Here is a 26,712-nt window from a genome sequence, read left to right as displayed (position 1 = left end):
AAAAAAAAAAAAAAAAAAAAAGAATGACAGCCCTAACGCCGGGTGTGGTGGCACAGGCCTTTAATCCCAGCACTTGGGAGGCAGAGGCAGGCGAATTTCTGAGTTCCAGGCCAGCCTGCTCTACAGAGTGAGTTCCAGGACAGCCAGGGCTACACAGAGAAACCCTGTCTCAGAAAAAAACAAAACAACAACAAAAAGAATGACAGCCCTAGAATGTGAGGAGACTGCTCTTAGCATTGGCTTCTCTCTCTCACAGGACTCTCCTGCAGCTACCTGAGGACTTCAGGAAGGCAGTGTCTCGGAATTCCTGGTAAGGCTGAGTGGTGACAGAGACAGGAAAACATCACAAACATTGGGATGGGGAGGTCTCTGCTTCTGCACTCACTGATCCCTGTGCATGCTGAAGATTTGTAGTTCCCAGTTCAACCAAGCAAGCTTTCGTCTGTTACGTCCTCCTCCTCCTCCTCCTTCTTCTTCTTTTTTTGTTTGTTTGTTTTTGTTTTTCGAGACATGGTTTCTCTGTGTAGCCCTGGCTGTCCTGGAACTCTGTAGACCAGACTGGCCTCAAACTCAGAAATCCACCTGCCTCTGCCTCCCAAGTGCTGGGATTAAAGGTGTGCATCACCACTGCCTAGCATGTCCTTCTTGTTCTAATGTAGCGTGCATGTGTGTTTGAGTGAGTATGTCACCAGGAGAGGGAGTCGGGGTGCCTGGATCTGCAGTCACAGTGGTTGTGAGCTGCCAGAGTCCATGCTGAGATCTGAACTGAGGTCCTCTATTAAAGGACCACCGTGTGCTCTTAACTGCTGTCTCCAGCCCCAGTCTTAAGGGCTGAATGTAGACACTTAGTCTACAAATTCCAGACTGTCTTCCTTCTGGAATCACAGTAATGGGCCCTGTTTCGTAGAGGTGCTGTGTGGTCAAACAATGGCTCCTCTTACATGTTTGTACTGTGCCTGGAAAGATCTCTGCTGCCCCCTTGTTTTGGACAATATCTCTAGGTTCCCTGAGGCTTCGGTTGCCTCCTCCTGCCATCTAGCAAAGCCATATACCTAAGCAGATATGCCCCCTGCCCATCACTTCCCCTGCCTCTTAAGCTATACTCTGGTTGGTTAAAATAACTTTGTTCCTCTGGTGTGCCTTTGGGCCTGTTTCAGCCTGTGGGCCCAGCTCAACTCTGCAGGAACCAACGATTCCACAGATGCCACTAGAACCGCCAAAACTCAGTTCCTCCACAAACTTCAGATGGCTGTATCCTTACTGTCATGGGGGAACTGGGCATCCTAGAACAGGCTCTAAGCTGGGCAGGTTTGGGAAAGGACCAATATGGCCTGTGATGCGGCAGTGCTGTCTCTCCAAACTCATCTTGGGTGGGAGGGTTGGGTCTGACCACAGACCGGTTTCCCTAACTACTACACAGTCAGGCTGTTCCAGCCACAGGCCCAGTGCTACAGAGGTGGAGGCGCACGCACGGATCCTGAGGAAGGCCTGTGTGCTGCTGAGACTTCGTATGCAAAAGGAACTTGCAACAGGTCAGTGGTCCTGACTGGAACGTGGGTGGAGGGTAGAATGTGAAAGAGGGACAGGCAGGGTTTGGGGACCCTCATGGACCCTGCTTGCCCTCCTTCACTTGTGTAGCTCCCACTGACTGGATGCAGGAGTACCGATGCCTGCTCACCCTGGAAGGACTGCAGACCGTTGTAGGACAGTGTCTCCACAGGATACAGGTGCTGCAAGCAGGTGAGGTTCTAGCCCAGCACTACCTGTGCTCAGGTCTGAATTAGGGTCGAGTAAAGCAAGAAATTATTTTCTGGTGTGGGGGGGGGGTTGTTATGCCCCTTTTTGTTCATAAATAACTATTGGGAGTTTCTGTCCCATGACTGGTTGTAGAGATCCCGAGTAAACGACACAGAAACACTACAATTTTATTTATTTATTTATTTATTTTTTTTTTTTGGTTTTTCGAGACAGGGTTTCTCTGTATAGCCCTGGCTGTCCTGGAACTCACTCTGTAGACCAGGCTGGCCTCCAACTCAGAAATCCGCCTGCCTCTGCCTCCCAAGTGCTGGGATTAAAGGCGTGCGCCACCATGCCCGACTATAATTTATTTTATTTACATATAAAAAAATATATATATACACACACACACACACACACACACATATAATAGGCTATAGCCACTATGCTGAGAGGTTGTTTCGAGCTTTTCTAATTCTTCCATCTGTTAAAACCACACAAATGTCAGTCACATGCCAATCTTGTCTTGATGGATGCTTCTGCTCTGTCAGCCTGTCCTCGGGGTTCTCCTGGTCCATCCCTCTCTGTTCTCTTCCTCCTTCTCCTTCCCCTCCCCCTGCCCCATTACTCACTCACTTTCCAGCCCCGCCCCCTCCTCCTCTTCTGCCCAATCAGAAGCCCCAGCCATTTACTGACCAATCATGAACTAATAGGGAGCATTCTTCACAATACATTGGTTAATACAGCACCCCAGTATTAAGTTACAGTGTGGTCTGGGGCTTAGTATTCAGCTTCTGAATATATAATGCACAAGCTGAACCTCTGGTGCTTTAACCTGCCTTGCCTGTGACTTTGGAAGGAAAGGCCACCAGCCCAGAGCCCAGAGGCAGACAAACCCATTACACTATGCATACTACTGGCTGCTACACACTAGGGTGGGGCTTTTGTTCCTCTGTTTTGGTTTGTTTTTTGACACAGGGTTTCTCTGTGTAGTCCTGGCTGTCCTGGAACTCGCTCAGTAGACCAGGATAGCCTTGAGCTCTGATCTGCCTGCCTCTGCTTCCCAAGCCCTGGCATTCAAGGTGTGCGCTACCGCCTGACTTATTCTAGGTTGTTTTAAAAGCTCAGCTTTGTATCCTTTAGAACCAAGCATACAACTGACAGTAGGGAAGGGGAAAGCTAAGTACTGGCCTGTAAGAAGAGAGACCTTGGTGATGGCTGTCACCCCCTCAGACTACAGATGTCTCTTCTCATAGCTCTGACAGAACAACTTCCAGGAGCATGCCTTGCAGAGAAGCACACTCAGGCCTCGTCCGTTTGCGGAGGAGAGGTGGACTCTGCCTGGAGCCCTGAGCTCCTTGTCTATGCTAGCACCGAGGAGCTGCAGACCTTGGCCACCTTGAAGCTTCAGGTGGCCGTGCTACACCAGCAGATCCATCTAGAAAAGGTACTTCCAGGGTTCCTGGGTTCCTGGGAGCCAGTGACCTTACTGAGGCTGGCACTGACTCCCACCCTACTCCAACCCCAGGGTAAGTCTCAGGAGAAGCAGTAGCTGGGATAGGTTGTGACAGTGAGCTTCTCGGCCTCCATGTGAGCTGGGACATCCTCATGGCCAGGATGTCTAGAACCCGAGGAAGGAAAGAGGGCGGAAGCTTACTTACCCCAGGGTTGCCCACTGAGGTCTTTTCTCTGTACTGTTCCCCAGGTTCTGATGGCTGAACTCCTCCCTCTGATAAACACCCAGGATCCCGGAGCACCGCCTTGGCTGGCCTTGTGTCGGGCTACATACAGTCTGCTCTGTGAGGGAGGGGAGCGCTTCCTCACAGTCCTTCGAGATGACCCTGCTGACTAAGCAGTCTGGGCAGACAAGCCTCTATGGGAGAGCCCCCTCCTCTCAGCTGGAGTGTAGTGAACAGGGATTGAGGGAGATTTTCCAGTTTGGGGGAGCTGAGACCACAGAGCTATAACCTCACTGAGAAAGCTGCGTGGCCAGGGTGCTCCCCCTCCCCCCAAGCTCCTCTTAGCCCCTTCTTAGACTTCTTAGTCAGGCTCAGCTTTCTGCCTTCCTGGGGGAGTCCTTGGCTGCCTCTACTTTCTCTCACTCTAGACCTCCAGACTACTTGTATGACACTAGAACTCCTTTAGGAAGTGTAAGTATTTAAATTATATCATACTAGGGTTTGGTAAGCAGCTTTTTGGATGCTTGTTTCTTTCTTTGTGGTTTTAAGAATTGTATCGATTACCTAGGTGGGAGGCAGAGGCTGGTGATTTTGTGAGTTCAAAGCCAGCTTGATCTACAGAGCAAGCCAGGACCACACAGAGAAACCCTGTCTCAAAAAACCAAAATGAAAAGACTTGTATCAATTTAGGGATTTGGAGTGCCTGCAATTCCACAGGGGAGGCTGAACGAAGAGGTCCTAAGTTTAAGGGCAGCCTGAACTCTGTTTAAATAAAAAAAGGAAGGGGTTTACCAATAAAAATTCAAAAGTATGGGCTGGAGAGATGGCTTGATGGTTAAGAGCACTGACTGCTCTTCCAGGGGTCCTGAGTACAATTCTCAGCAACCACATGGTGGCTCACAACCATCTTTAATGGGATCTGATGCCCTCTTCTGGTGTGTCTGAAGACAGCTACAGTATATTTATATACATAAAATAAATAAATAAACCTTTTTTGAAAATTCAGAAGTACCGGGCAGTGGTGGCACATGCCTTTAATCCCAGCACTCGGGAGGCAGAGGCATTTCTGAGGCCAGCCTGGTCTACAAAGTGAGTTCCAGGACAGCCAGGGCTAGACAGAGAAACCGTGTCTTGAAAAACAAAACAACAACAAAAATCAAAAGTACAACATTGTCTCTTCTGCATAGGGGAAGGTGAGAAAAATCATTAACATTTGTCCCCTGGCACTCCTGAAAGCCACAAGCCACATCAGAACAGGCTTGCCCCTCCCTGCCCATGATCATTTTTTCACATGCCCACACCTCCGCTCCGCTCCATCCCCATTGTCACCTGGGACCAGCCTGTGAGGGCCTTTGCTTCATGCTGAGTACCCCTCACTTATGGCACTGTCCCCTCCTAGGCTTCACCCGTATGGAAGGAATTGTTACTTCCCTAGGAGAAGAAAGGGCAGGGGGCAGGGCTGTAGCCTCTGCAGCAATTATGGATTGCTTCCTGCCTGGTGTTTCCTGCAAGAATCTCAAGTACTCCTAGGCTGTTCCCCAGAGTTGTTTTATTTTGGGGGCTGGAGACAGAGCTCAGTAGTTAAGAGTATCCATGTGACTCAGCTGCCTGTAGACCCAGTTTCCAAGGGATCCAATGGCTTCTTCCAGTGTTGCTAGCTAAGCACTGTGCACATATGATGGACTACATACATGCAGACAGAATACCCATATGTATAAAATAATAGGTTTAAATATGTGAATGTGGGTGCCTATATGGAAATGTGCACTTCATGTGTACCTGATGCGTGCAGAAGCCAACCAAGTTACAGTTGGTTTCGAGCTGCCACAAAGATGTTGGGGACAAAACCTGGGTCCTCTACAAGAGCACCAAGTGCTCTTAACTGCTGATCCCTCTTTCCAGCTCCTAGATGTTTTGTTAAAAGACTTTAACTGATCATTGTATCCAACACCTTTAATCCCAGTACTTCAGAAACTGAGGCAGGTCTGTCTCAATGGGTTTAAGGCCAACTGGGTCTATATATTAAGACCCTGTCTCAGAAGAATTATTTTTAATGTGGGTGTATAACACCTGTGTACAGTTTCCCACAAGCTCCAAATGAGAGCATCAGCTCCCCTGTAGCTGTAGTTAAAGGCTGCGGATGAATGCTGGAAGCAGAATTTGGGGTCTTTTGAAGATTAGCAAGTGTTCTTTTTGTTTGTGTGTTTCTTCGATGTAGCCTTTATTGGCCTGCAACTCAATATGTAGGCCAGGTTGGACTCACTGAGACCCAGCTGTCTCTCCCTCCTGAGAACTGGGATTAAAGGTACTAAGATAAAGTACCACTATGCCCCTAAGCAAGCATTTTTTTTTTTTTAATGTTTTTTCGAGACAGGGTTACTCTGTGTAGCCCTGGCTGTCCTGGAACTCACTTTGTAGACCAGGCTGGCCTGGAACTCAGAAATCTGCCTGCCTCTGCCTCCCGAGTGCTGGGACTAAAGGCGTGTGCCACCACGCCCGGCTCTAAGCAAGCATTCATAGCCACTAAGCCATTTCTTCGGTCCCAGGTCCCCAGATTTTTGTTTTGTCTTGTTGAGACAGGATCTCACTGTGTAGCTCAGCCTGTTCTCCAACTCCTAGCTCTCCTGTCTGTTTCACAAGAGCTGGGATTTTAGTTTATTTTAAGAGGACTTAACCGTATCCCAAGCATTTCTTCCAGCTGGCTACTAGACTCATGTTTATACAGCTCTGGAGCCTCACCAAACTGGGGAGAGGACAGGAACCTTTCACAGAGAAGAATAGCCTCTATCACAGGGACATGAAGTGTGTATGAGAGTAAACCTGGCCGTAGGAGAGCCAGGCGAGGTCTGTAGGTGAAGGGAGTGAACTAGATAATGGTTAAGAACCTAACGCTGGTTCCAAGCAGAAGGTCCTTCTTGCAAAGAAAAGTCTTTACAAAGGTCAGTCCTGCCGAGCAAATTAGTCAAAACAGCCCCAAGTAAGGGCTGGAAGCAAATTAGAGACTGAAGTAGAACATAAAAAAAAAAAAAAAAAAAAAAAGCAAAACATGGATTTCTTGGGCTGAGAAGTGGCTCCCAGAACAGAACCCAGAATCTTTGAGCCAAGAGAGAAGGCTACTCCACCCTGTCAAGCTAGCACCCAGCCCTAGCAGAGGGCCCCTGACTAGAACCATCCCTTAGACTAACCAATCAGCCTCCTGCTACCTGGAAAGCTTATGCCCAAGTCTGTGATCTAGAGGAAGCCTTAACCTTAGACCAATCATTAACCACCCCAAGATCCCTAGAATTATTCCATTGGTTGGTTCGTTTGCTTGTTCATACTGTCTCAATGTACCAGTGACTGATCCTAAACCTAAGAATGGCAAGGGCCTTGTCCACCTCACCCCCTGGCCAAGCTTAGGGAGCTCAGTGGCCCTTGACTACATGACCCTACCTGGTAGTGTCCAGTTCTAACCTCTCAACACCTGAGAGGTTCCCTGGTTGGAGTTAGACGGGGTATTTGTGAAGGGTTCCATGAAAATAGGGGAAGCACTTTAAATATTACCCAACACCCTGCTTGCCCAATTCCTTGCCAAAGCCAGGAGGAGGCAGTGGAACTCCCAAGCGTCCTGGTGTCGTCACCAAGTTTGGGACCAATTGGCTCTTACGTGGCAGACCAGGATGTGACGTAAGGCTGTGATGGGCATCCTTATCATTGCCACCCCATCTCCACTCCCGAAGCTCGGCCACCTAGTCGGAAACATGAGATCACCAGAGTCCTTGCCTGAGCCCACCCTGCCAGGTCTGGCGTCCCCAGAACCCCCTGGAGCCCTCCATGCCCTGTTCTTGGCCACCGGCGGTGCGGGGGGCTCCTGGTCGCGCTGCGGCTTGCCCTTCGGCGCTCTGGCGGTGCTGGCCGGTGCATCTGGCACCGGCATCACCTTCTCGCTGTGCGGGCCCTGCCTGGATCTGGCCCAAAGCATGTCTCTGGCTGCTCTTGGCGTCGGCCTTGGACTCCTGACCGCCACCTTTCTGTGCTGGCGAGCTCAGCGGAGGAAGAGGGCTGGGTTTGTGCAGCAGCGGGAGCCTAGGGAAGCCTGAGCCTGTGTGAGGGGCCACCTCCCAGCAAGGTCTGGGCGAGAGGGCTGCATTTCACTGTTGGCAAGACACAGAAGACCCCTCCCTAAACTGTTTATTTCTAAATCCTCATGAAGTAGGGAGGGCTACCAGCCTTTACCCTTCCTCCTCCTTCTACGCCCTTCCCCCTCACACCATCCCTCCACCAACCGGTGCTTTTCAGCTTTTCGTTTTCAACACGGAGAGCTGATTGCTGCCGCCCAGCTGGCCTGACAGTGTGGAAAGGGAGGCTTGCAAAAAGTCTGCGCAAGGAGTGCAGGGCATGGAAAGAGTAAGGGACGAGGTGAGACGGAAAACATAGACCTGCCAGCCTCCATCTCTACTCTGGGCCTATTGAGGCATAATAGGCACTCATACAAGGCAAGGAGAAGTGGTGGCAAGGGTCTAAAGGGGACAGTTGGTCCCGGGCTGGCCAGGGGGTTATTTGAAAGGTCAGCAGCCCCCTGAGGCCTGAAATTGTCCAACGCTATCATCCTCTGCCCCCCTCAAACCAATTGCTGTTACGGATTGGGGTGAGTGTGCAGAGCTTGAGCAGTTGCAGGTGTGAGGGGGGCGGGGGGGGGGGGAGTAGAACCTCTTTGTTACAGAAAATGCCTGGAGGGGGAAGGGAATCATGAGAGGAGAGGCCTAAGAGGCCTCAATCAGGGGCGGAGGCAGGTGGCTGAGTCCACAGAGAGTTATAAGCAGCTCTTAGAGACTAGAGAAAGCTATCCCAATGCCCAGCCCACCATCTGCAAGAGTAGCCCTGGGGCCAGACAGTGTGTGCAGAGGGCAATTCTAGGAAAGAGATCTGAAGTCCATGCCTCCTCCTTGAAGGGCTGGTGAGGCAATGGCCATTTGAGCTCCTGTCCGGCTCCATCCCTCAGGACCTGATCAATGCAGAGATCACCAGGCACCAACTTCCACCCACATCAGAATCCATCTCATACTCTGCAGACCCCAGCAGCCACAGTTCACAGGGACCTGAGCTGGAGATAAAGCTTACTCCACTGTTGGCGTGAAAGGCTGTCCCCCTGTCCTACCTCCCATAGTTGTCTGACAGTCTGGGGACTCTAGCATGGGCTTGATATTCAGAGGACAGCCTGGCTTTCCCCTGAAGTACCTAGAGTCAGAGAGTCAGCTGTTCTAGAGGAACAAGTGTCCAACAACCTGCCACACTGCTTCTCTCCTGGTGCCTGCCTCTGCTGCAGCCCCTGTGTCCTGGGAAGGGTCCAGGGTTCTTGTTTCACTATTCCTGAGAGCTTCTGTTTCCTTTTTTTGTTGTAGGAACACTTTCAGTCCAGAATGCTAGCTCTGAGTATGCAGGCATCCTCCCTCATATGGCCTCTCTTACCATCTGCAGGGACTGGCCTGTGGTCAGCCTCCGTTCTGAAACCAGGTAATTGGACCTCAGGTCTGCTCCCCCAAGATGGGACTGTATCCCACCCACTCTTTGTGGAGTCCATGCCAGCCTTGCCTGGTCTGTCAGGGACCAAAGGCAGTGAGTGGTTCCTCTTGGCAAGACCCTCTCAGCTACAGCCACCTCCAGCTTGTACCCTGGTAACTCATCTGGGGCATCTGCCTGTTTTCCTATCCAGATGTATTAGGCTGTAGACGGTCAGGTTCAGGGATTCTGACTCCAGTTTATTTGTGACCAGTCCCTCTCCAGTCGTTAAATCCCACTCCTTACCTTTCCACGAGGGTGGGGGTGGGGTAACAGGTGAACAGACCCTGAACTCCAAGGGACCATCAAATAGGCTGTACCCTGTGCCCAAACTTTCAAGTCCTTCTGGACAATGGGGCTATCCTATGACACAGCTATACCCTGAGACCCAGGAGTGATTTAGATTAAGAGATTGGCTGGATCTCACTGTTGAACAGTGACCTCATCACTTAGCTGCATCCCTAGTGCACCTCCATTAGGATGATATCTATGGCTCATCAAATGCTCCCAGCAGCTCCACAAAGCATGGCAAACAATAGACATTTTGGTTGATGAGGAAACTGAGGAACTCAGGCCACACAGCCAGAAATCCAAACAGCTTGGATTTAAAATAAGACCTGAGTTCTTTCTGCTAGAACAGACTACTGCCTTGGGGATACCTTACAAGAACACCAGCCCCGGCTGTCTTCTCCCCCCATTCTGGGGAGCATCCAAGACTTCAGGCTTTAGTTCTAAGGTTGTGCCTGCATGATGGGCCTCTGGAAGGAGTGGCCCAGACCCCAGCCCAGCACGTGGCACCACCCCAGGAGCAGTCAAAGCCTGGCTTCAGGCCGAGGACCCTGCTGGGTGGTCCCTCACGGGCTGCAAGGCTGAGCTGCCCCCTCCCGTCAGCGCATTCCTGGCTCTCCAGCCCCTCCCCCGGATCGCGGGCCTCCCAGCCCCCTCCCGTGCTGGCCCAGCCAGTGTCTGAATCTGCTTCTGATTCTGGCTGTCGGGACAAGGCCCCCTCCCCTCCTTCCTTCCCGGCCCGAGCAGCTCCGCCCCTGGCTAGGACCAGGCTTGCTCCTGCTGAGCCCCCCACCCCCTTCTGGCACAGCTCCTCTGCTCTCCCTGCAGCCAGGAGAAGCCGGCAGCCCGGGCGCCCCAGGCCCCGCCCGCCCAGGGCCCTTCCCGGGAGGCCGGGAGACCTGCTCCTCCTGGCCCTCCGTGGGTGAGTGCTGGCGGCCGGCGGCGGGTGGGGCCTCCGCGGGCGGAGGCACCGGGAGCGGGGGCGACTCCTGTCAACGCTTCAGGCCTAGAAGGAGGACTCGCCAACATCCCTGCTCCTGTGCTCGGCCCCGGGCGTGCCGGTGGCTGCTCCCACTTCTGGGCCTGTGTTGGGGGCCGCCCTGGGGCTCTGCTATCTTGGCACTGCAGACCCAGCACGCAGAGTAGCGGACTAGGCTCTCTCTTCGAGGGCAGACTCGTTGGGCGGAAGCTGGCTGGTTGACTCACAGCGGCCACGGCCATGCCCACCTGGCCCTGGGGGCTGCTGCTGACCGCGGGCACGCTCTCTGCTGCACTGAGCCCAGGGCTGCCGGCCTCCGCCGACCCCTGCTATGATGAGGCGAGGGAGCCTCGCTCTTGTATTCCTGGCCTAGTGAACGCTGCTCTGGGCCGAGAGGTGCTGGCGTCCAGCACGTGCGGGAGGTCGGCCAATCGCGTCTGCGATTCCTCGGACCCGCAGCGGGCACACTCTGCAGACCTCCTGACCTCTGCTCCGGGCACTGCAAGTCCTCTCTGTTGGCGCTCCGATTTGCTGCAACGGGCACCTTTCAACGTAACCCTCACAGTGCCCCTGGGGAAGGCTTTTGAGCTGGTCTTCGTGAGCCTGCGCTTCTGCTCAGCTCCCCCAGCCTCCGTGGCCCTGCTTAAGTCGCAGGACCATGGCCGCAGCTGGGTCCCCTTGGGCTTCTTCTCTTCCAGCTGTAGCCTGGACTATGGCCGTCCGCCTGCTCCTGCTGATGGCTCTTCTGGTCCAGGGCCAGAAGCCCTCTGCTTCCCAGCCCCCCAGGCTCAGCCTGATGGTGGAGGCCTTCTGGCCTTCAGTGTGCAGGATGGCAGCCCACAGGGCCTGGATCTGGACAACAGCCCCGTGCTCCAAGACTGGGTGACTGCCACAGATATTCGCATAGTACTCACAAGGCCTGCCATTCAGGGAGACGCCAGGGACGGTGGGGTGACAGTCCCCTACTCCTACTCAGCCACTGAGCTTCAGGTGGGAGGTCGATGCAAGTGCAATGGGCATGCCTCACGGTGTCTGTTGGACACCCATGGCCACCTGGTCTGCGACTGCCAGCATGGTACAGAGGGCCCTGATTGCAGCCGCTGCAAGCCCTTCTACTGCGACAGGCCATGGCAGCGGGCTACAGGGCAGGAAGCCCACGCTTGCCTTGGTGAGGCCTTGGAGGGTAGCCTGGGGACTTCTGACCAGGCAGGGCTGCCCCTGACTGACCCTTCCCTGCAGCTTGCTCCTGCAACGGCCATGCGCGAAGATGCCGCTTCAACATGGAGCTCTACCGACTGTCCGGCCGCCGCAGTGGGGGCGTGTGCCTCAACTGCCGGCACAATACTGCTGGTCGTCATTGCCACTACTGCCGGGAGGGCTTCTATCGTGATCCAGGCCGTGTCCTGAGTGACCGTCGTGCTTGCAGAGGTGAGCCTGCCACCTATATGCGTTCGTAAGTTACTTCCCCAGAACCCCAGCTGCACTTCTGAGCTCCTCATTTCTGTCCTTTTCTGTCCTCAGCTTGTGACTGCCATCCAGTTGGTGCTGCTGGCAAAACCTGTAACCAGACCACAGGCCAGTGTCCCTGTAAGGATGGTGTTACTGGCCTCACCTGTAACCGCTGTGCCCCAGGTTTCCAGCAGAGCCGTTCTCCTGTGGCACCTTGCGTTAGTGAGTGACCCTGCCCTGTCTCAGTCACCTCAGCCAAAGTCGCATCAGCTACTGACTGTTGTCTGTTCCCTTAGCCTATCCGTCAGTTACCCCATTATAGACTATTCTCCCACACTCCTTAGAGACTCCTGTCCCTGGACCCACCGAAGAAAGCAGTCCTGTGGAGCCACAGGGTGAGTGGACACCAGAACCCAGACTGGCATAGGGAAGAGGGCCCTAGCTAAAGTAGACCCGTGTGGGGGAGAGGCATGGGAATCTGCTAGTCTCCACTCTTTCCCCCTAGACTGTGAGTCACATTGCAGACCTGCGCGTGGCACTTACCGAATCAGCCTGAAGAAGTTCTGCCGGAAGGACTATGGTAGGCTGCCTCACTCCAGCCCTTCCATCTCGCCCCCAGCTCCTTTGAATACCTTGACCCAGGCTGTACTTCAAGGCTCTTTCTTACCTCGGGTCTCCCACTGATGCGGGCTTTGGCAGCTATGTCTTAAGTGTACCTCCCTCTAGTGGGTGACCTCTTCATGTCTCTCCTAAGCCATTTGGACACTCTATGATTCTCTACACAATCCCCTCCGGCCCTGCCCCACTTAACCAGATCGCTTTTCCACGCCCCCCCCCCCCGCAGCGGTGCAGGTGGCAGTGGGTGCGCGCGGTGAGGCCCGCGGCTCGTGGACACGCTTTCCGGTAGCGGTGCTTGCTGTGTTCCGCAGCGGCGAGGAACGCGCTCGGCGCGGGAGCAGCGCGCTGTGGGTGCCAACCCTAGACGCGGCCTGCGGTTGCCCACGCCTCCTGCCCGGCCGGCGTTACTTGCTGCTGGGAGGTGGGCCGGGGGCTGCAGCTGGGAGCACAGCGGGCCGGGGACAGGGGCTCAGTGCTGCCCGTGGAAGCCTCGTGCTGCCTTGGAGAGACGCCTGGACCCGGCGCCTGCGGAGGCTGCAGAGGAGAGAGCGGCGGGGGCGCTGCGGGACCGCCTGAATCTGCAAGCTGGGCGTGGACTGGGCGGGTTCAGCTCTCTTATCACTGGGCGCGGCGCGTTCATCTGAGCACTAGCGGGCTGGAAGTGTCACGTGCATCGCCATCTAATTTCCCCCTACCCCCATCCCCGCTTGAAACCTATTTGGCGATACCCTACCCCCAACTCAGAGGAGTATGATGGCCCCTAAGTGCTATCTGGAGGCTCCTAGGGCAGCTCAGAGGGCCCTGATCTTATCTCCCTTGGCTGATACCCGACGTCTCTTAAAGGTGTGAACCCGCCTATTCCCAGGGGATGCTAGGATGATCCCTCTGGGGTTTGAGCACATCCCACGGGCCAATGTGATTCATCAACTCTCGGATGCTGTGGTACACTAGAGTTCTCCAACCTCTCCAAAACTACTGTTGCCACCATAATTGCCGGTACACCGCTGCAGGGGCTGTGGCTCAATTGCACAGCCAAGACAGCGACGTCTCTGCCCTCCAGCCGGGAATGTACAGAGTATTGTAGGCTCCCCTGTCCAGTGTCATGGATCTTGTCCCCATACCCATTCTGGCCTGCCTCTGCCGGTCACGTGACCGTGTCCCCATCCGCAGCTGCATCTCTGCCTGTGTCCCATATCTTTCTTGTTCCGTTGTTCCCTTTTCTGAGGTCCATCCAGCTGTCGCTTTCTACCACGACTCCTACCAGTCTTGGCCTCCTGGCTCCATGACACAGGTCCTGCCCCTAGCTAGGAGCCCTACACTCTATCCGCTCAAGACTGGACGTCGAGAAGGGGCAGATCAGGTCCACGTGTGACCGGACCAGAGGCGACTTCCACGGGCAGCCATGGGACTTCTAATCGTCCGTGACTTTGCTTTACACCAGGCGCTTGGGTTCCCACCTCTTTAGGTGAGCCCACGCCCCTTAGCGCGGGAACCGCTGTTTAGCTAGCGCATGCTCCCGACTTGGCCGCCGCCGGGCGCAAATGCGCATGCTCAGAGCCGGCAGCGCCGAGACGCGGGGCACTCGGGGTGGGCAGCCCGCAAGCGCGTGCTTGTGGGGCGGGGCCGCCTACGCGCGTGCGCAGAAAGTCCAGTGCGGTCCAGCGGAGAGCCGAAGGGAGAGGTGCGGTGCGGCGCGCCGAGGTGGGTGCGCGGCGGGGGCGTGGCGGCTGGACGCGGGGTGTGGGGGTGTCACTGCCACGGTGCGCTGACCGGCGGCACGGATGTACTGAGGGAGGGGGGCACGGGTTGTGCTCCGTGTCTTGGTCGCTGCGGGTTAGGGGGCTCCAGAGTCTAATGCTGCGTGCGTGACGTGGGCCCCGGAGTCAGAACCCTTTGGGCAGGCCCGGCTTTCCTCGATCATCGCTGCCTTCTCTGGGCTCTGTGTCGTGGGCAAGAACTGCCTCTGTGTCAACCTTCCCTTGGGGCACTTTCCGTCCCTGCGGAATAGGAAATCCTCTTTCTGTATTCGTTGGAAATTGCAGCAGTGTTCATATACCTTTGCCCTCGGAGACCTGCAACAACCCAGGCCCTTCACTTGCCAAAGATGACACAACTGCCCACCTGAAGCTTAGGGACTTTCCCAGCCTGAGAGCCCTATCCAGCTAGTGTCCTGACATGCCTTGGTCACCTGTGCCTTAGCTTGACCCTGTGCTTCTGGAGTTTTGAGTAACAGCTGGAGGGCAGAGCTGGCACCACACGGGGTGGGCTACACATGACAGAAGTCAGTCTGCTGGGTGCTGGCAGCCTGACCACAGATTTTCCTTGACAGACCTGACTCAGTTCAGAAATAGTTGTGCTCTGGCCTTCTTGGTTGGGGACTCAATGGGCTAACTTTAAAGGCCAAAGATTGTCTAGCCCAGCCCGGACATATGCAAGCATAGGTTGGCCATTTGGGCGGTTGTGTTGCTGTCTTTCCAAGGTAAATAAAGGATTTTCCTTGTCTCACCATGTTCTGCTGGAAGGTCAACAGGCGACTCCCAGGCAGTTGGTACAACTGTCCCATGGCATGCGTTGCCATGTCATCTACTTGGGGGCAGTGACTCCATTCTCATTTTCACACCCCTGTCCCCAATAGGCACCTGTCATTGTTCACTGAATTGTTGTGGAGATGACTGTATTCGTGTTCTCTCTCTATCTGATGTCAGTTCTGTGTAGCCTAGGTTGGTGTCGAGACCCACCCAGACGACAAATGGTTAAGAAATTTCAAATATTTGATAGTGACCATTCATATTGAGTGCTATGAGGGCTCTGTGTGCTTCCTTGATGATTAATCCTCACCTAATCTCCCCGGGACTCGGATAAAGACTTAGGGTAGAGACAGCTGTATTTAGAATCTAGTCTGTGTGTGGATAGGCCTGGAGCCACATCGTGTTGTCCCTGTTCCCCCATGGTCTGGCATTCAGTTAGCCAGGCACTCTCTTAAATGCTTGTTGGAGGGAATAAAGGTGCCACTTTTTGAATGCTACATGTCAACTAGTGAACTAGCAATGTAGTGGCTTCCGGCTGGATTAAGGGTGACCTTTTGGGTTTGCAGAAGTACTCTAGTAATCTAGGTAGGGTTTTCATAACAACAATCAAATTTACCTCCCTGGGAGTGCAAACTCACCTGCCTGTGTTCCCTACTAGCTCTGAGTAACCACACTTGCCAGGACTGTCTGGCAAGTCTCAGTGACCTTGGGCACACAGCATTGCTCCTAATCCTTATTAGACACTGAGCCAACCTCAGAAGACATAGGAAAGTATTTAAAGTACACAAGGCAATGAGGTGGGTTGTAATAAAAAAAAAAAAGGATTTGCCCTGTTGAATATTCTACCTGTTTCAGCACACCTTTTCTGTTTTGACAACTCTAAATGGAAGAAAGAAGCCCTTTACAATCAGCCATTTCAGTGGTAGCCATCACCTTCTAAATGGAGATAATTTTTTTTAAAGCCCTCAGGCCTTTTACTGAGAACAAGCTTGAATTCATTACTGGGAATTTTCACTATCCTTTTAATATGTGTTTACTGCATTGAGAATGCAGCAGTGCTTACCTGTAGATGCAAGGCTCTGTGTTCAGTGCCCAGGACCCAGGGGAGCTGGGGGTGGTGGCACACAATTATAATCTCTGTAAAGAGGCTAAGGCAGAAGGACCAAGTGTTAGGCCGCCCTGGTGTACAGAGCAAGACTCTCCTCAAAAACGACAGAAAGGGCTGGTGAGCAGAGTTCTATAATAAAATTCTTATCTGTTGTGCACACAACCCTAGGCTCAACCCCAGTACTAAAGGGGAAAAAGAGAAGAAGGAAAGGTGAATTTGCATGAGGAGGTGCTGGGTGTGTGTGCTATGGACACAGTGTTGAGTGAGACCTGGAAGATTGTGGCCCGGGAGTGACTTGATCTGATATATGTTTTCTAGACCCAGAAAGGTTCCTGCGTGCGCTGAGGGTGGGGCCAGTGGAGGTACCGTCAGACAATCCTAAGAAGGGCAAGCATGAGATAAGCAGCTGCCAGGAGGGTAAAAGCCAAAGCGGAAGGAGGATATGGGGTGACTGCAGCCCAGGACACAATGCAGAGAGACACAGGCTTGGGAGGAATAAGGCTTTGAGTTTGGAGAGGTGCCTGCCATTCAGACACTGGGTAAGCATCTACGGGTCTGGGACTCAAGTACACACGGGGCTCAAAAGTGGGGAACATTCCTGTGTGGCATTTAAGCTGGGCTTCCATACAGACTCTCAATACTGTGTCCTGAAGACTCTAAGGAAGGGAGAAGGCTGGTTGGTAGCCTGTTGCTTTGTAGGTGTTGTGGAGTAAGGTGATGGGCTTTGTTTCCATCACAGAGACCCAGCTTGCCTATTGAGTAAAAGGGGTGATTCTGCACATCAAAGGTACAGCAGTCCCTGGTTCCACTGCCTTCTAGGGGATTTTCCTGCCTGCTTTTTGGGGAGTCTCTACTTATCTCAAAAGACCCCATTTTTCTCCACCCCATGGGTCAGACCTCTGTGTATACTCACAGAACTCTAGGGGAAACCCACCTCGGAACTTGCCTCGCCTTTCTTCCTTCCAGGCCTCAAGTTTCTGTGGAGTCGGCCTCAGCAAAAGGCAGCTCTCTGGTAAGAAGTAAGGGAGGCCAAGCATGTGGTATCCACAACAGTCTTCTGCATTGTGGGGGCCTCAAGGACAAGGGAGAATGGGCAGTGTCACAGGAGCCCCTGCCTGCCCGCAGCCCCCGAGCGTTTGTCTGTGGACTGTATAGGCTGCAGTGTTTGAGCCTGGGATGTTCCCTTTGCAGGTGACAGACTGTACATAGTGAGGCACAGTAAGCTGTTTCTGAAAAGGCTGTCGTGCCTGGCTTGTCCTTCGTTTGTTTTGTAGCCCTGGGATTGGACCCAAGGCCTTCCGTTTAATGCTATGCAAGAATTCTACCAGTGAACTCTATCTCTAGACTAGGTTTGGAGTTTTTTGAAACAGGCTCTCGCTATGCAGCCTAGCTGGCCTCAAACACACAATCCTCTCTCTGAGTCTGCCTCCTGTGTGCTGGGGGTACAGGACTGTGACTGCTCTTCCAGCTTGTTGCACAGCTTTTTAATTGGGTTCTACACACTCTCAGAGACTCTGGATGTTGACTGATAGGTGAGTCTATTATGAATAAAAACTGGTTTGCTGTTCTAAGTGTCACTCATTGTCTGGGTCTCACCAAAGGCTGCCCTTCCCTTCAATCCACCAGCCTCATCTTGAATCACTTTGTTCCTTTGTGCCAGTTTCTGACCATCTTTCTCAGCAGGGCCCTTTCCAGCACACCTGCCTTGGAAGCTTGTGGACCTTGAGCAGGAATGGGTTATGGGACATACTCCCACCCTAGAACCTTCTTTCTTCCTGGGCTCTTCCAGCCTTACTCCCAGCACAGCACACAAAGGACACTGTCCTAGCACCTCAGTTAATCCCAGGGCTTTGGGCTTCTTGGAGCCTGTGAGCTGAGCTATAAATGTTTGTGTTTTCCCCAGGGACCTGTGTATGTATACACATGTATGTGAGTTCCTGTGTGTGGAGGCCAGAGGTCGACATTTGCTGTCTTGCTCAATTGCTCTCTACCTTATCTTTTGAGACAGTCTTTCTCACGGGGACCTGGGTCTTGNCAATTCAGCTAGATTGGCCAGTGAGCACCACTGATCCTCCTGTCTGTCCCTTCCCTGGTGTTGGTATTATAGGTATGTCCTGCCCCATCTAGCCTTTTATGTGGATTCTGGGGGATTGGACACGTACATCCTCATGCTTCTCTAACGAGCCCTTTACCAACTGAGTCACCTCTCCACCTTTAGACTGTCTTTTGATCTGAACCATAAAGATACTCGCTGGTCTGTGCCCTCATTGTACACAGTGTCTAGACTTAGAAGGAGCTCTGTGCTTGGTGGCTTTGTCCTTGGCTCATGCCTTCTGTGGCACTGCCTGGGGCTAATGTGGACACAGACTCTAGGAAGCATTTTCTGAGCAGGGTTTCCTTCCAGGCAGAGGCTCTTACACCCTTGCTTTCCAGTCATAGTGCCTGCACCTTGGAATGGCTTGATGAGTATCCTGTCCAAGAGCTGAGGCAGTGCCTCACGTCTTTGTCCTCCAGCACTTGGCACCTTGGCATGCAGGAAGCATGTCTTGAATGCCTATTAAAATGATTAAGCCTCTGTGACTCCCTGGTGGTGTCTTTCTTGGTCCTGCTGTGTACCTAGCCTTGTAAGGTACACCTGCCTGAGACACCTACCTTAGAACTTAAGGTCTGTCGAAAGTCAAGTGCTGCTGACAGCCTGGCTGAATTTGTTCCCTTGGATTCTCATTCTGTATGTGCTGGGGGGCTCTTTTCTTCACTTGCTGTGGGAAGAAAACCGCCGCATGCAGCTCTAACCCCTGTCTGTGGGCACAAGAGGGGGTCTAGAATGGCCGGGTAGTCTTGGATCTCAGAAGCCCACGTGCGATCTTAGGCATCTTTAGGAAGACCTGTATCTGAACTTGCAGCCAGCAAGCAGTCCAGCTGGCCCGTGCTGCTGTGACTCACACCTCGTTACTGGTTACATCTCTTTTGTACCTGGCACGTGCCTGCTATTATTGTGTGCCACCTGCAAAAGACCCACTATCAAGTTCCCTGTACCCAGCTTCTCAGGGAGTCAACTGTGAGTGCCAGTCACCATTAACACTTGAGAAATTCCTATGCTGTGCTATAGAGCTGAGATGACAAACACCCTGCTTTCTGGGGTCACTGCATAGGACAGGTTTATTAAGGCTTCCTACTGTTATTCCGCCTTCAAATTTAACTTGGGCCCAAGTCTACCCATTTCCTTCTCTAGTTTCTTCCTTGCCAGGCACACAGGGTGTAACGTGACATTTGGGTATGGAAGTTACAGTCTAGAAGAAGAGTGGGACATACAACAGATGGTGACCATACCTCAGTGTGCCGAGGCGTGGAGACAGATGTGGATACGGGGGCACTGGTCTGGAGGAGCTAAGAAAGAAAGAGGGGACGACAGTGTCCTGCCTCTCTTCCTTCCTGTTCCTTTAGAAGTGACTCGCCTCTGATTATACCTGGGGACCTCAGCTTGCATGGTGTGGCCAGTGCTCCTGAAGCTGCTGTGGGAGGGGCAGGAAGGGTGAGGACAGGAAGGCTCTCCTGAAAGCGGTGACAGGACAAGCCCTGGGCTTGGCACAGTGGGAGGGAGGATTTGAGCTGAGTTGTGGTGGAGCTGTGGAGCATGAAGGTCATGAGATGCGCTGTTCGCCTAGGAAGCAGCTGGAGGTAAGGGACTAGAGCTCACATGACATCTACAGCAGTGACATTGAGGGACCAGAGCAGGGCAGAGCCGGAGCAGGGAGCTACATCTGCTATGAGTATTTTAGAGAGAGAAGGGCCTGAGATACCTGTCATTGTATAGTGTCTGGGTAGCAATGTTCTAAAGGACCGAGTCAAGTGCTGTCCACTATGGGCAGCTATGTGACTCTGAAGGAATTTAAAAGAAGTGGGGCTGGAGTAGGGCCTCAGTGAGGGTCTAGGGAATCAAGATCTCAGGAAGTGAGGTCAGAACCTTGGAGGGGGTGTGGCACCAAATGGGGATACAGATAAAGAGTTGGGCTGGAGAGGAGAGGATGTTCCTGCCTGATAGCCAGCCGTTCTCAGAGGTGGCGGGGATTGGGGAGAGCTTAGAGCCAACACCAGGGAACAGGAGAGGTGCTGGAGGCAAGCCGAGAAGGCCTGCCAGGCAGCACCCAGAGCCCAGCATGCTCAAGTCCCGTGAGCAGATGGTTTGATTTTTTTCCCCCTCTTCAGCTCTGGTGTGGGTGTAGAAAGCGTGCTTCAGCTTGGCCTCCTCCTGCCTGGCTCTGCTCTGAGGCAGGAGGACAAGACAGGTGGGAGCTGAGCTTCCGTGTGACTGGTCTAGTTAGCTGCAAACAGCGGAGTGAAGGAGCTGGTGAATGGAATGGGGACCAGTGCTCCTGGGTAGCAGTGCTTGGTATGGCAAGGGCCTTAAGAAAGACTGCTAGGAGCCGGGCGTGGTGGCGCACGCCTTTAATCCCAGTACGCGGGAGGCAGAGGCAGGCGGATTTCTGAGTTCGAGGCCAGCCTGGTCTACAGAGTGAGTTCCAGGACAGCCAAGGCTACACAGAGAAACCCTGTCTCGAAAAACCAAAAAAAAAAAAGACTGCTAGGCCTGGCATCTTTAATCCCGGAACTAGAGAGGCAGAGACAGGCAGATCTCTGTAAGCTTGAGGCTAGCCGCCGGTCTACATGTGAGTTGTGGGCCTACATAGTGAGAAACTGGGGGTAAGGAGAGGAGAGAGACAGACACTGTGAATATTTGGCCTCTGAGTAGAATAGAGTCGGGTGACCTAGGTATGTATATATATAAAGTTTTTAATGCAGTTGGGGGGAGGAGGGATCAGGGAGCCTGAGCTGCTCCCCCCAACCCTTCTAGTGTTAGCAGCACAGAGAACAAGGCGGTGGCCAGAGAGCCTAGTGAAGGGAGATGGGAGAGATGCTGACAGAGAGTAGATGGGTGTGCAGTGATGAATGGGTGCCATAGGCTAGTGCAGGAACAAAAAAAGAGCGAAAGAGGGTCCTGTGGGGAGGAGAGTAAGAAAAAGCGGTGGGGTTGAAAAGCCAGAAGACCAAGATGTCTCTGGTCTGTGGGGCTCAGAGGAGGCTAGGTCTCCAAGGGCATAATCTGGAAGTGTCCATGTGGGACCTCTCATGGGAAGGCCCAGGGTGGCCTGTACCCCAAATGCAATACACCCACCTAGGTGGTCAAGCTGCCGTTTGACACGTGTACGGTGATTCTAATGGCTGCCGCTTCTGTATCTGGTTTCCTGTCAAAAGACAGATCTCTCAAGAATGACAGCCCGGGCTTCACCATCTCAGTGCCCTGGTGGCATCTGTTCCTATAGGATGAGGACAGACCCTCATCCTCAATAGGTAAGGCCCTGTGTGATGTGCCTCCCACTCCCATGGCAAGCTAAGACTTTACATTCTCCTGAACACAGCGAGCCTTTCCTATAGCCATGGGTTCTTGCCCTGTCTGTGGATGCCTCCTTACCTTATCTGCCCTCCAACCGGAGTCCCCTGCAAGAATGTTCTGCCACCATGTCTAAGTGTGTCCTGATTATCAATGTGTCTACAATCCACTTTCTGCCAGTACTATCTGTAGTACTCAACCAGGTACCAGAGACCTGAGAGGCGTTTGAGAGAAGGTTCTGGATGTAGGATGGATGGATTAGCTAGCGGCTCCCTTCTTTCTGTTTCTTCTGTGCCATCCTGCGCCAGTGCTGAGGTCTAAGGATAGGATGAGCATCTCCAGTGCCCAGGATCCCTGACAACATCCTGAGGTTGTGTGTATTTGTGGAGTATCCAGCAGGATCCCTGACAACATCCTGAGGTTGTGTGTATCTGTGGAGTATCCAGCAGGTTCTCAGAGGATGGGCACATCCTTGAATGTCTCTGGTGGGTATGAGGAAAGCGCAAGTATAGAGAGGTGTGACTGTCACTCGCTCTTGATTGATACTTGTTACCTCTGTTCTTGTCTCTGCCATTCACCTCCTGGTCCAGGCCTGCTGTCAGGCTCGGCACCCCGCCCTGGCCCCTGCGGCTGCCTCTTGTGTACCTCCCCTCCTCCCCAGCTCGGAAATACACCTTTGGATTACCTCACACACACTTCTCCTAGCACCTGCCCCTGCACACATGCCACCCCAGATACCCTTTCAGGTTTCCTACCTGCTGGCATCTCTATTCTCAGCCACTAAATCCTCCCACACCATTCAGCACTGGGCTAGCTGCTCAGCTTGTCGGCACTCTGAGCATCTCGCCAGACAGCAAACCATCACTACCACAGTGGCTATGGCTGTGCCTTCCCCATCTCCCGACAGCATACATGGCCTCCCTGGCCCTGGAGGCGTGGTCAGTGTCAAGCAGATGTCAAGGTCTGACTGTGTCCTTTAGTGATCTGCATAGTGCATCTCTCCAGAACTGTTGGGCTCTTTTCCTTCCTCGTCCAAGTATGGACGTGCTTTAAATTATGCCAGGGTGACCAGCATGAGAGGAATGTGTGCTTATCTATCACATGGAAACGCCCACAGTGCTTCACTGCCTCCTTCTGTGGTCCAGTGTTATCTTCGGTGCCTGCTGGGCTAAAGGTTTCCCATAGGCTCAGGCTGGAGGCCCAGTCTCAAGTCTCCATTCTTTATTGCTGTCTGATGTTCCATATGCTCTGGTCTCCAGAGAAGCATGTGGGGATTGCTAAGACCGCAGAGGAAAAGCTGAGCCTGCCAAGCATACAACATGGTGACTAAGGTTCTGTCAGCCAGGGTCCTGTGGCTGGGCAGGGGTGTAGTTCCCTTAGGACGGTCTGTCTTTGTTTTTGGTGGTTCTTTGTGGATGTGGGTGCCTTCCCTGTATCACTGACACTGTAGGAAACTGACAAGTCTGCTGGGCTCTGCCGGAAACTGTCTCTGGGGATCAGCCATCTGGACCTCTATGGCCTACTAACTAGCCCTTCTCCCCACCCTCTCGGCTAGACTAGACCCTCCTTCCTCCCTGATTCCTCCAACCCAGACATCAGGGTGACTTTCTAACTGCAGGTCTGGGGTGTCACATGTTTAACCTCTCCTGCTTCTCATTTCACACCAGTTCCTCCATACTCACCAGAGACTCCCCAACTTAGGGGTGCCTTCCCCACCTTTCTTCCCGCCATGCTATCCCTCAGTACTTTGTCCTCACCCACCCTACCCCATCCAGCACCCCATCTTTATAGACTTGAGGTATCTGTGGTTGTGGGTCCCTGGGGCAGACAGGGCTCTGAACTAAACGTCTGTGGAATGAACAGAAGTTTGGAGCAAAGGGAGATAGTACTGTTGTTGGCTCCTCCATTGCTTGTGACAGACACACGTAGCTAGGAAGGGAGGCCCGGTGCAGATGTGCTACAATGTGGTCCTCGAGGCACTATCAGGCTGTCCTCTCCACTGGACAGGATGGACTGTGCAGCAGAGGCAGCCTCTGTAGCTGAAGGAGGGGTGAGGTGAGGCCTCTAGTATGAAGGCAACAACCACTTGGTCACTATCCAGGATGGGGCTCAGTTTCCCCGTGCTCCCTTTGTGTCCTTTCCACCTGCCTTTGTGACTTTTCTACTGTTGTGATAGACACTAAGACCAAGGAAACTTATAGGAGACAGAATCTATTGGGGTTTACGGTTTTGGGTGAATTCATGACCATCATGGCAGGGAGCATGGCAGCAGCAGGCAGGCATGGCACTGCAGCAGTAGCTGAGAGCTTACATGTGATCCACAAACATAAAGGCGAGAGAGACAAACAGAGAGAGAACACTAGCAAGAGAGCTAGCCAACTGGGATTGGTGAGGACCTGTTCCTAGTGACACACTTTCTCCAACAAGGCCACACCTCCTGATCCCTTCCAAACAGATCTATCAACTGAGGACCCAGTCTTATTCAGTCTCCCACTCAGCTCCACCTCTTGGCCAGAGACCTGGGATGCTGCTCAGGATGTAACAGAGAAGCCAGCTCTGATGAGCATGGTTCCCTTTCAGCCTCCTCCTGGCCACCTCCCTCTTCTGTGGGCAAAGGGTAGAACAAAGACTTTACTATAGATGAAAGATGTTGAGTTTTGAGTTTTCCAGCAACATCTACGGCTTCCCCGATCTTTGGTCTTACCCTTGGCAAACCCAGGGCAGTGCACTGCGGGCAGAGGACATGTCCTGTGACACGATGTGCAGGCATTTCCTGGGAAATGTCATCCGATCAGCAACATAACATTTTGGGGAACTAAAGAGCATTTCTTTCTACATGTTTTTTGTTTTCTTTAAAATACACACTTCCCATCTTCGTTTTCTTTAAACTTTAGGAGAGGCTGTGAAGTGGGGAAAGAGGCGGGTCTGGGCAGGCAGGGGAAGGAAGGCTGTTTAAAGAGGCAGTTGTGTGTGTGTGTGTGTGTGTGTGTTGTACAGAGGCAGTTGTGTGTGTTGTAAAGAGACAATTGTGTGTGTGTTGTAAAGAGGCAGTTGTGTGTGTGTGTGTGTTGTAAAGAGGCAGGGGTGTGTGTGTGTTGTAAAGAGGCAGTTGTTGAGGGGGGGATTACCAGCAGAACTCAAGCTCTGGCCTCATTGCCTCTTCAGGAATAACCATTGGGATCGAGTGCCAGACCTAAGACTCTTGAGTGCAGCCTCAAAAGAGACATGTAGGTGACATCTGAGCCATCCTGGCCTGTCTCCTGAGGAAGTGCTGTCTTTCAACAGTTTCAGTTCACTTGTCACAGAAGAAACCTCTATTAGACCATGCCCTTCCGCACCCCATCCCCCTTCTTAGCCTAAAACCCAGCCACCTCTGTGTGTGCATGTTCTGCCTCATGCTGGCCACACTGCTCCTGGTGTTGACTGTACATTCGCCACACATTTTCTCCTTGGAGCTTGCCCTCCTCACACTTCTCCCAGCTGCATCAGTTTCCTCCCTCCAGCTCACATGTCACCTCTTGGGAGATGCTTGCACCATGGACCCACTCACAATACGGAAACCCTACCATCTGAAACTATCACCAGCTGTCACTCTAAATATCTGACAGGTGTCAAGTAACATTTTTCCTGCTCTCTGGGAATTATTGCTGAGACCCAGAGCTGAGTGCCCAAGACACAGAGTGCCTCCCAAACTAAACACGTGCACGTAGGAGAGGGAGCAAGCCGAAGGTGCTACTGGAGAACCAGCTCTTCTCGGGTGAGAAGTTGAGGGTATACAGAGGGACTTTGAGACAATGCAGCACAGTGTCTATGATGACAGATCACAGCCCCCAGGCTGAGGGAAGGTGACTTCTCAAGAGCACCTTTCAAAGTGGCAGCGTCTGTGCGCAGGGTTAACGTCACCCCACCCAGCAAGCCCAGAGGCAGTACTCAACTCAAAGGTGTTACTGAGAGCCAGTGTCTCTAAGGGTGGGTGTTAGTTATTATTGCAGTTTCCCACAAAGCCACTGCCTTGTGGAGATGGGAGGCTTGGCCCAAGAAGCTAAGTCTGGACCTCGAAGACAAGCCTGCCTGACTTCTTAGTTGGCTTGCTAGCCTCATGTGCACCTACCTCTCCCCTCTCTCCTTGACCACACCACACAATGTCTGAGAAGTGTGGTTTGTAAGTCTGTGTGACATAGCCAGCCAGAGAGTCAGGTCAGCTAGAGAGCCTCAGCTCCTTGGGCCTGGGCGAGCTCCTTCAGTGAGGACAATATGTACTTAGCATATAAAAGAGCCTAGGTTGGATTTTAGCATTAAAAAAAAAAGTGAAAAAGAGCCTGCTGTGGTAATGTTTCTGTAATCCCAGCCCTCCAGTCGGGAAGCTGAAGTTCAAGGTCACCATCAGCCAAGTAGCCAGTTCCAGGCCAGTTTAGCGCACTTGAGAACCTATCTTCAAAACAAAGGGGCGAAGCCGGCTGCGGTGGTGCTCACTTTAAGCTCAGTCCTCTGGAGGCAGAGCAGGCAGATCTCAGAGTGGGAAGCCAGTTTAGCTCACAGTGAGTTTAGGCCCACCAGGGTTACATATAGAGGCCCTGTCTCAAAGCACCAAAAAACCAAAACAAAACAAAAAAAATGAAAGAAAAAGAAAAGAAAAGAAGAAAAGAAAAGAAAAAAAACCCAAAACTTAATTCTCCAAAGTGTGGGTATAAAAGCCCGGTTTATTTTATGGTTTTGATGAATTTCCTGCTTTCCTCACTTCCCCATTTTAATGAGTAACATAATTTAAAATGTGACTTAGTTTTCATGTGTGTAAATGTAAGAGAAGGTTTTGAAGGCCATTTACCGCAGCAGTAGTTGCAGTCTCAGTTGACAGAGCTGGGACTAATGAAATGACCTGAGCTTGATGAATGAATTGACCTCTCAAGTTTTGCTCTGCAATCTGCTCTTCTCTGATCTTTGGTGTTTATGCATCCTTTTTGTATTTTTTTCAGAGACAGGGTTTCTCTGTGTAGCCCTGGCTGTCCTAGTACTGACTCTGTAGACCAGGCTGGCCTGGAACTCAGAGACCCGCGGCTGTACTGGCACCCCGTTGAGTCCTGTGCACTACCTGTGTGCTCATGGCTTCATCTCCCCTGTATCTAGAATCTAATGTGGGAATCACACCTGCAGTCCTCTAGAAGGGCAGCCAGTGTTTCCAACCTCTGAGCCATCCATCCAGACTGTTTATGCATTCTTTTATCACATGACAAAAGCACCCTGAGCCCATCTTTAAAGATTTTCAAATTTTATTTTATGTGGTGTGTATGAGTGTTTTTCTTGCATCTATATGCATGCCCCATACATATGCCTCTTGCCCTGTGGGGTCAGAAGAGGGTGTCAGATCCTCTGGAATTACAAGGCAGCTGAGCCCATATTAT

The 26,712-nt window shown here is 52.6% G+C and overlaps 2 protein-coding genes and 1 long non-coding RNA gene across 12 annotated transcripts in view; 2 read left to right on the top strand and 1 right to left on the bottom strand.

Moving 5' to 3' along the window:
- The window catches only part of Tedc2 (tubulin epsilon and delta complex 2), a 5,954-nt gene extending 1,533 nt beyond the window's left edge, over positions 1–4,421 (top strand). The window contains exons 5-10 of one of the 2 annotated variants that reach the window (XM_021149418.2): positions 257–310; positions 1,158–1,251; positions 1,421–1,532; positions 1,639–1,740; positions 2,994–3,184; positions 3,443–4,421. In XM_021149418.2, coding sequence (XP_021005077.1) covers positions 257–310; positions 1,158–1,251; positions 1,421–1,532; positions 1,639–1,740; positions 2,994–3,184; positions 3,443–3,589 — 700 coding nt within the window. In that variant the 3' untranslated portion in view covers positions 3,590–4,421. The remainder of the gene's footprint in view (positions 1–256; positions 311–1,157; positions 1,252–1,420; positions 1,533–1,638; positions 1,741–2,993; positions 3,185–3,442) is intronic. The other variant, XM_029471294.1, reaches the window with a different exon arrangement.
- LOC110283868 overlaps positions 1–6,938 on the bottom strand; it is a 9,351-nt gene extending 2,413 nt beyond the window's left edge. Inside the window, exon 1 of the long non-coding RNA XR_002376884.1 lies at positions 6,849–6,938. This is a non-coding gene — a long non-coding RNA (uncharacterized LOC110283868). The remainder of the gene's footprint in view (positions 1–6,848) is intronic.
- A 2,978-nt stretch (positions 6,939–9,916) lies between these two features.
- Positions 9,917–26,712, top strand: part of Tbc1d24 (TBC1 domain family member 24) — a 30,271-nt gene continuing 13,475 nt past the window's right edge. For 4 of the 9 annotated variants that reach the window (XR_003835286.1, XM_029471289.1, XM_029471288.1 and 1 more), the window contains exons 1-5: positions 10,164–11,389; positions 11,461–11,649; positions 11,743–11,892; positions 12,015–12,065; positions 12,176–12,250. Coding sequence is in view for 5 of the 9 variants with exons in the window: in XM_029471289.1 (XP_029327149.1) it covers positions 10,462–11,389; positions 11,461–11,649; positions 11,743–11,892; positions 12,015–12,065; positions 12,176–12,250 (1,393 nt within the window). In the remaining 4 variants the exon portion in view is untranslated. Of the gene's footprint in view, positions 11,390–11,460; positions 11,650–11,742; positions 11,893–12,014; positions 12,066–12,175; positions 12,251–12,514; positions 15,625–26,712 lie in introns of those variants that run through there. The other 5 variants (XR_003835287.1, XM_021186446.1, XM_029471290.1 and 2 more) reach the window with 5 other exon arrangements.

The sequence above is a fragment of the Mus caroli genome, chromosome 17 (assembly GCF_900094665.2).
Source record: "Mus caroli chromosome 17, CAROLI_EIJ_v1.1, whole genome shotgun sequence".
In the NCBI taxonomy this organism is placed as follows: Eukaryota; Metazoa; Chordata; class Mammalia; order Rodentia; family Muridae; genus Mus; species Mus caroli.
This window is presented reverse-complemented; position numbering and strand designations above follow the sequence as displayed.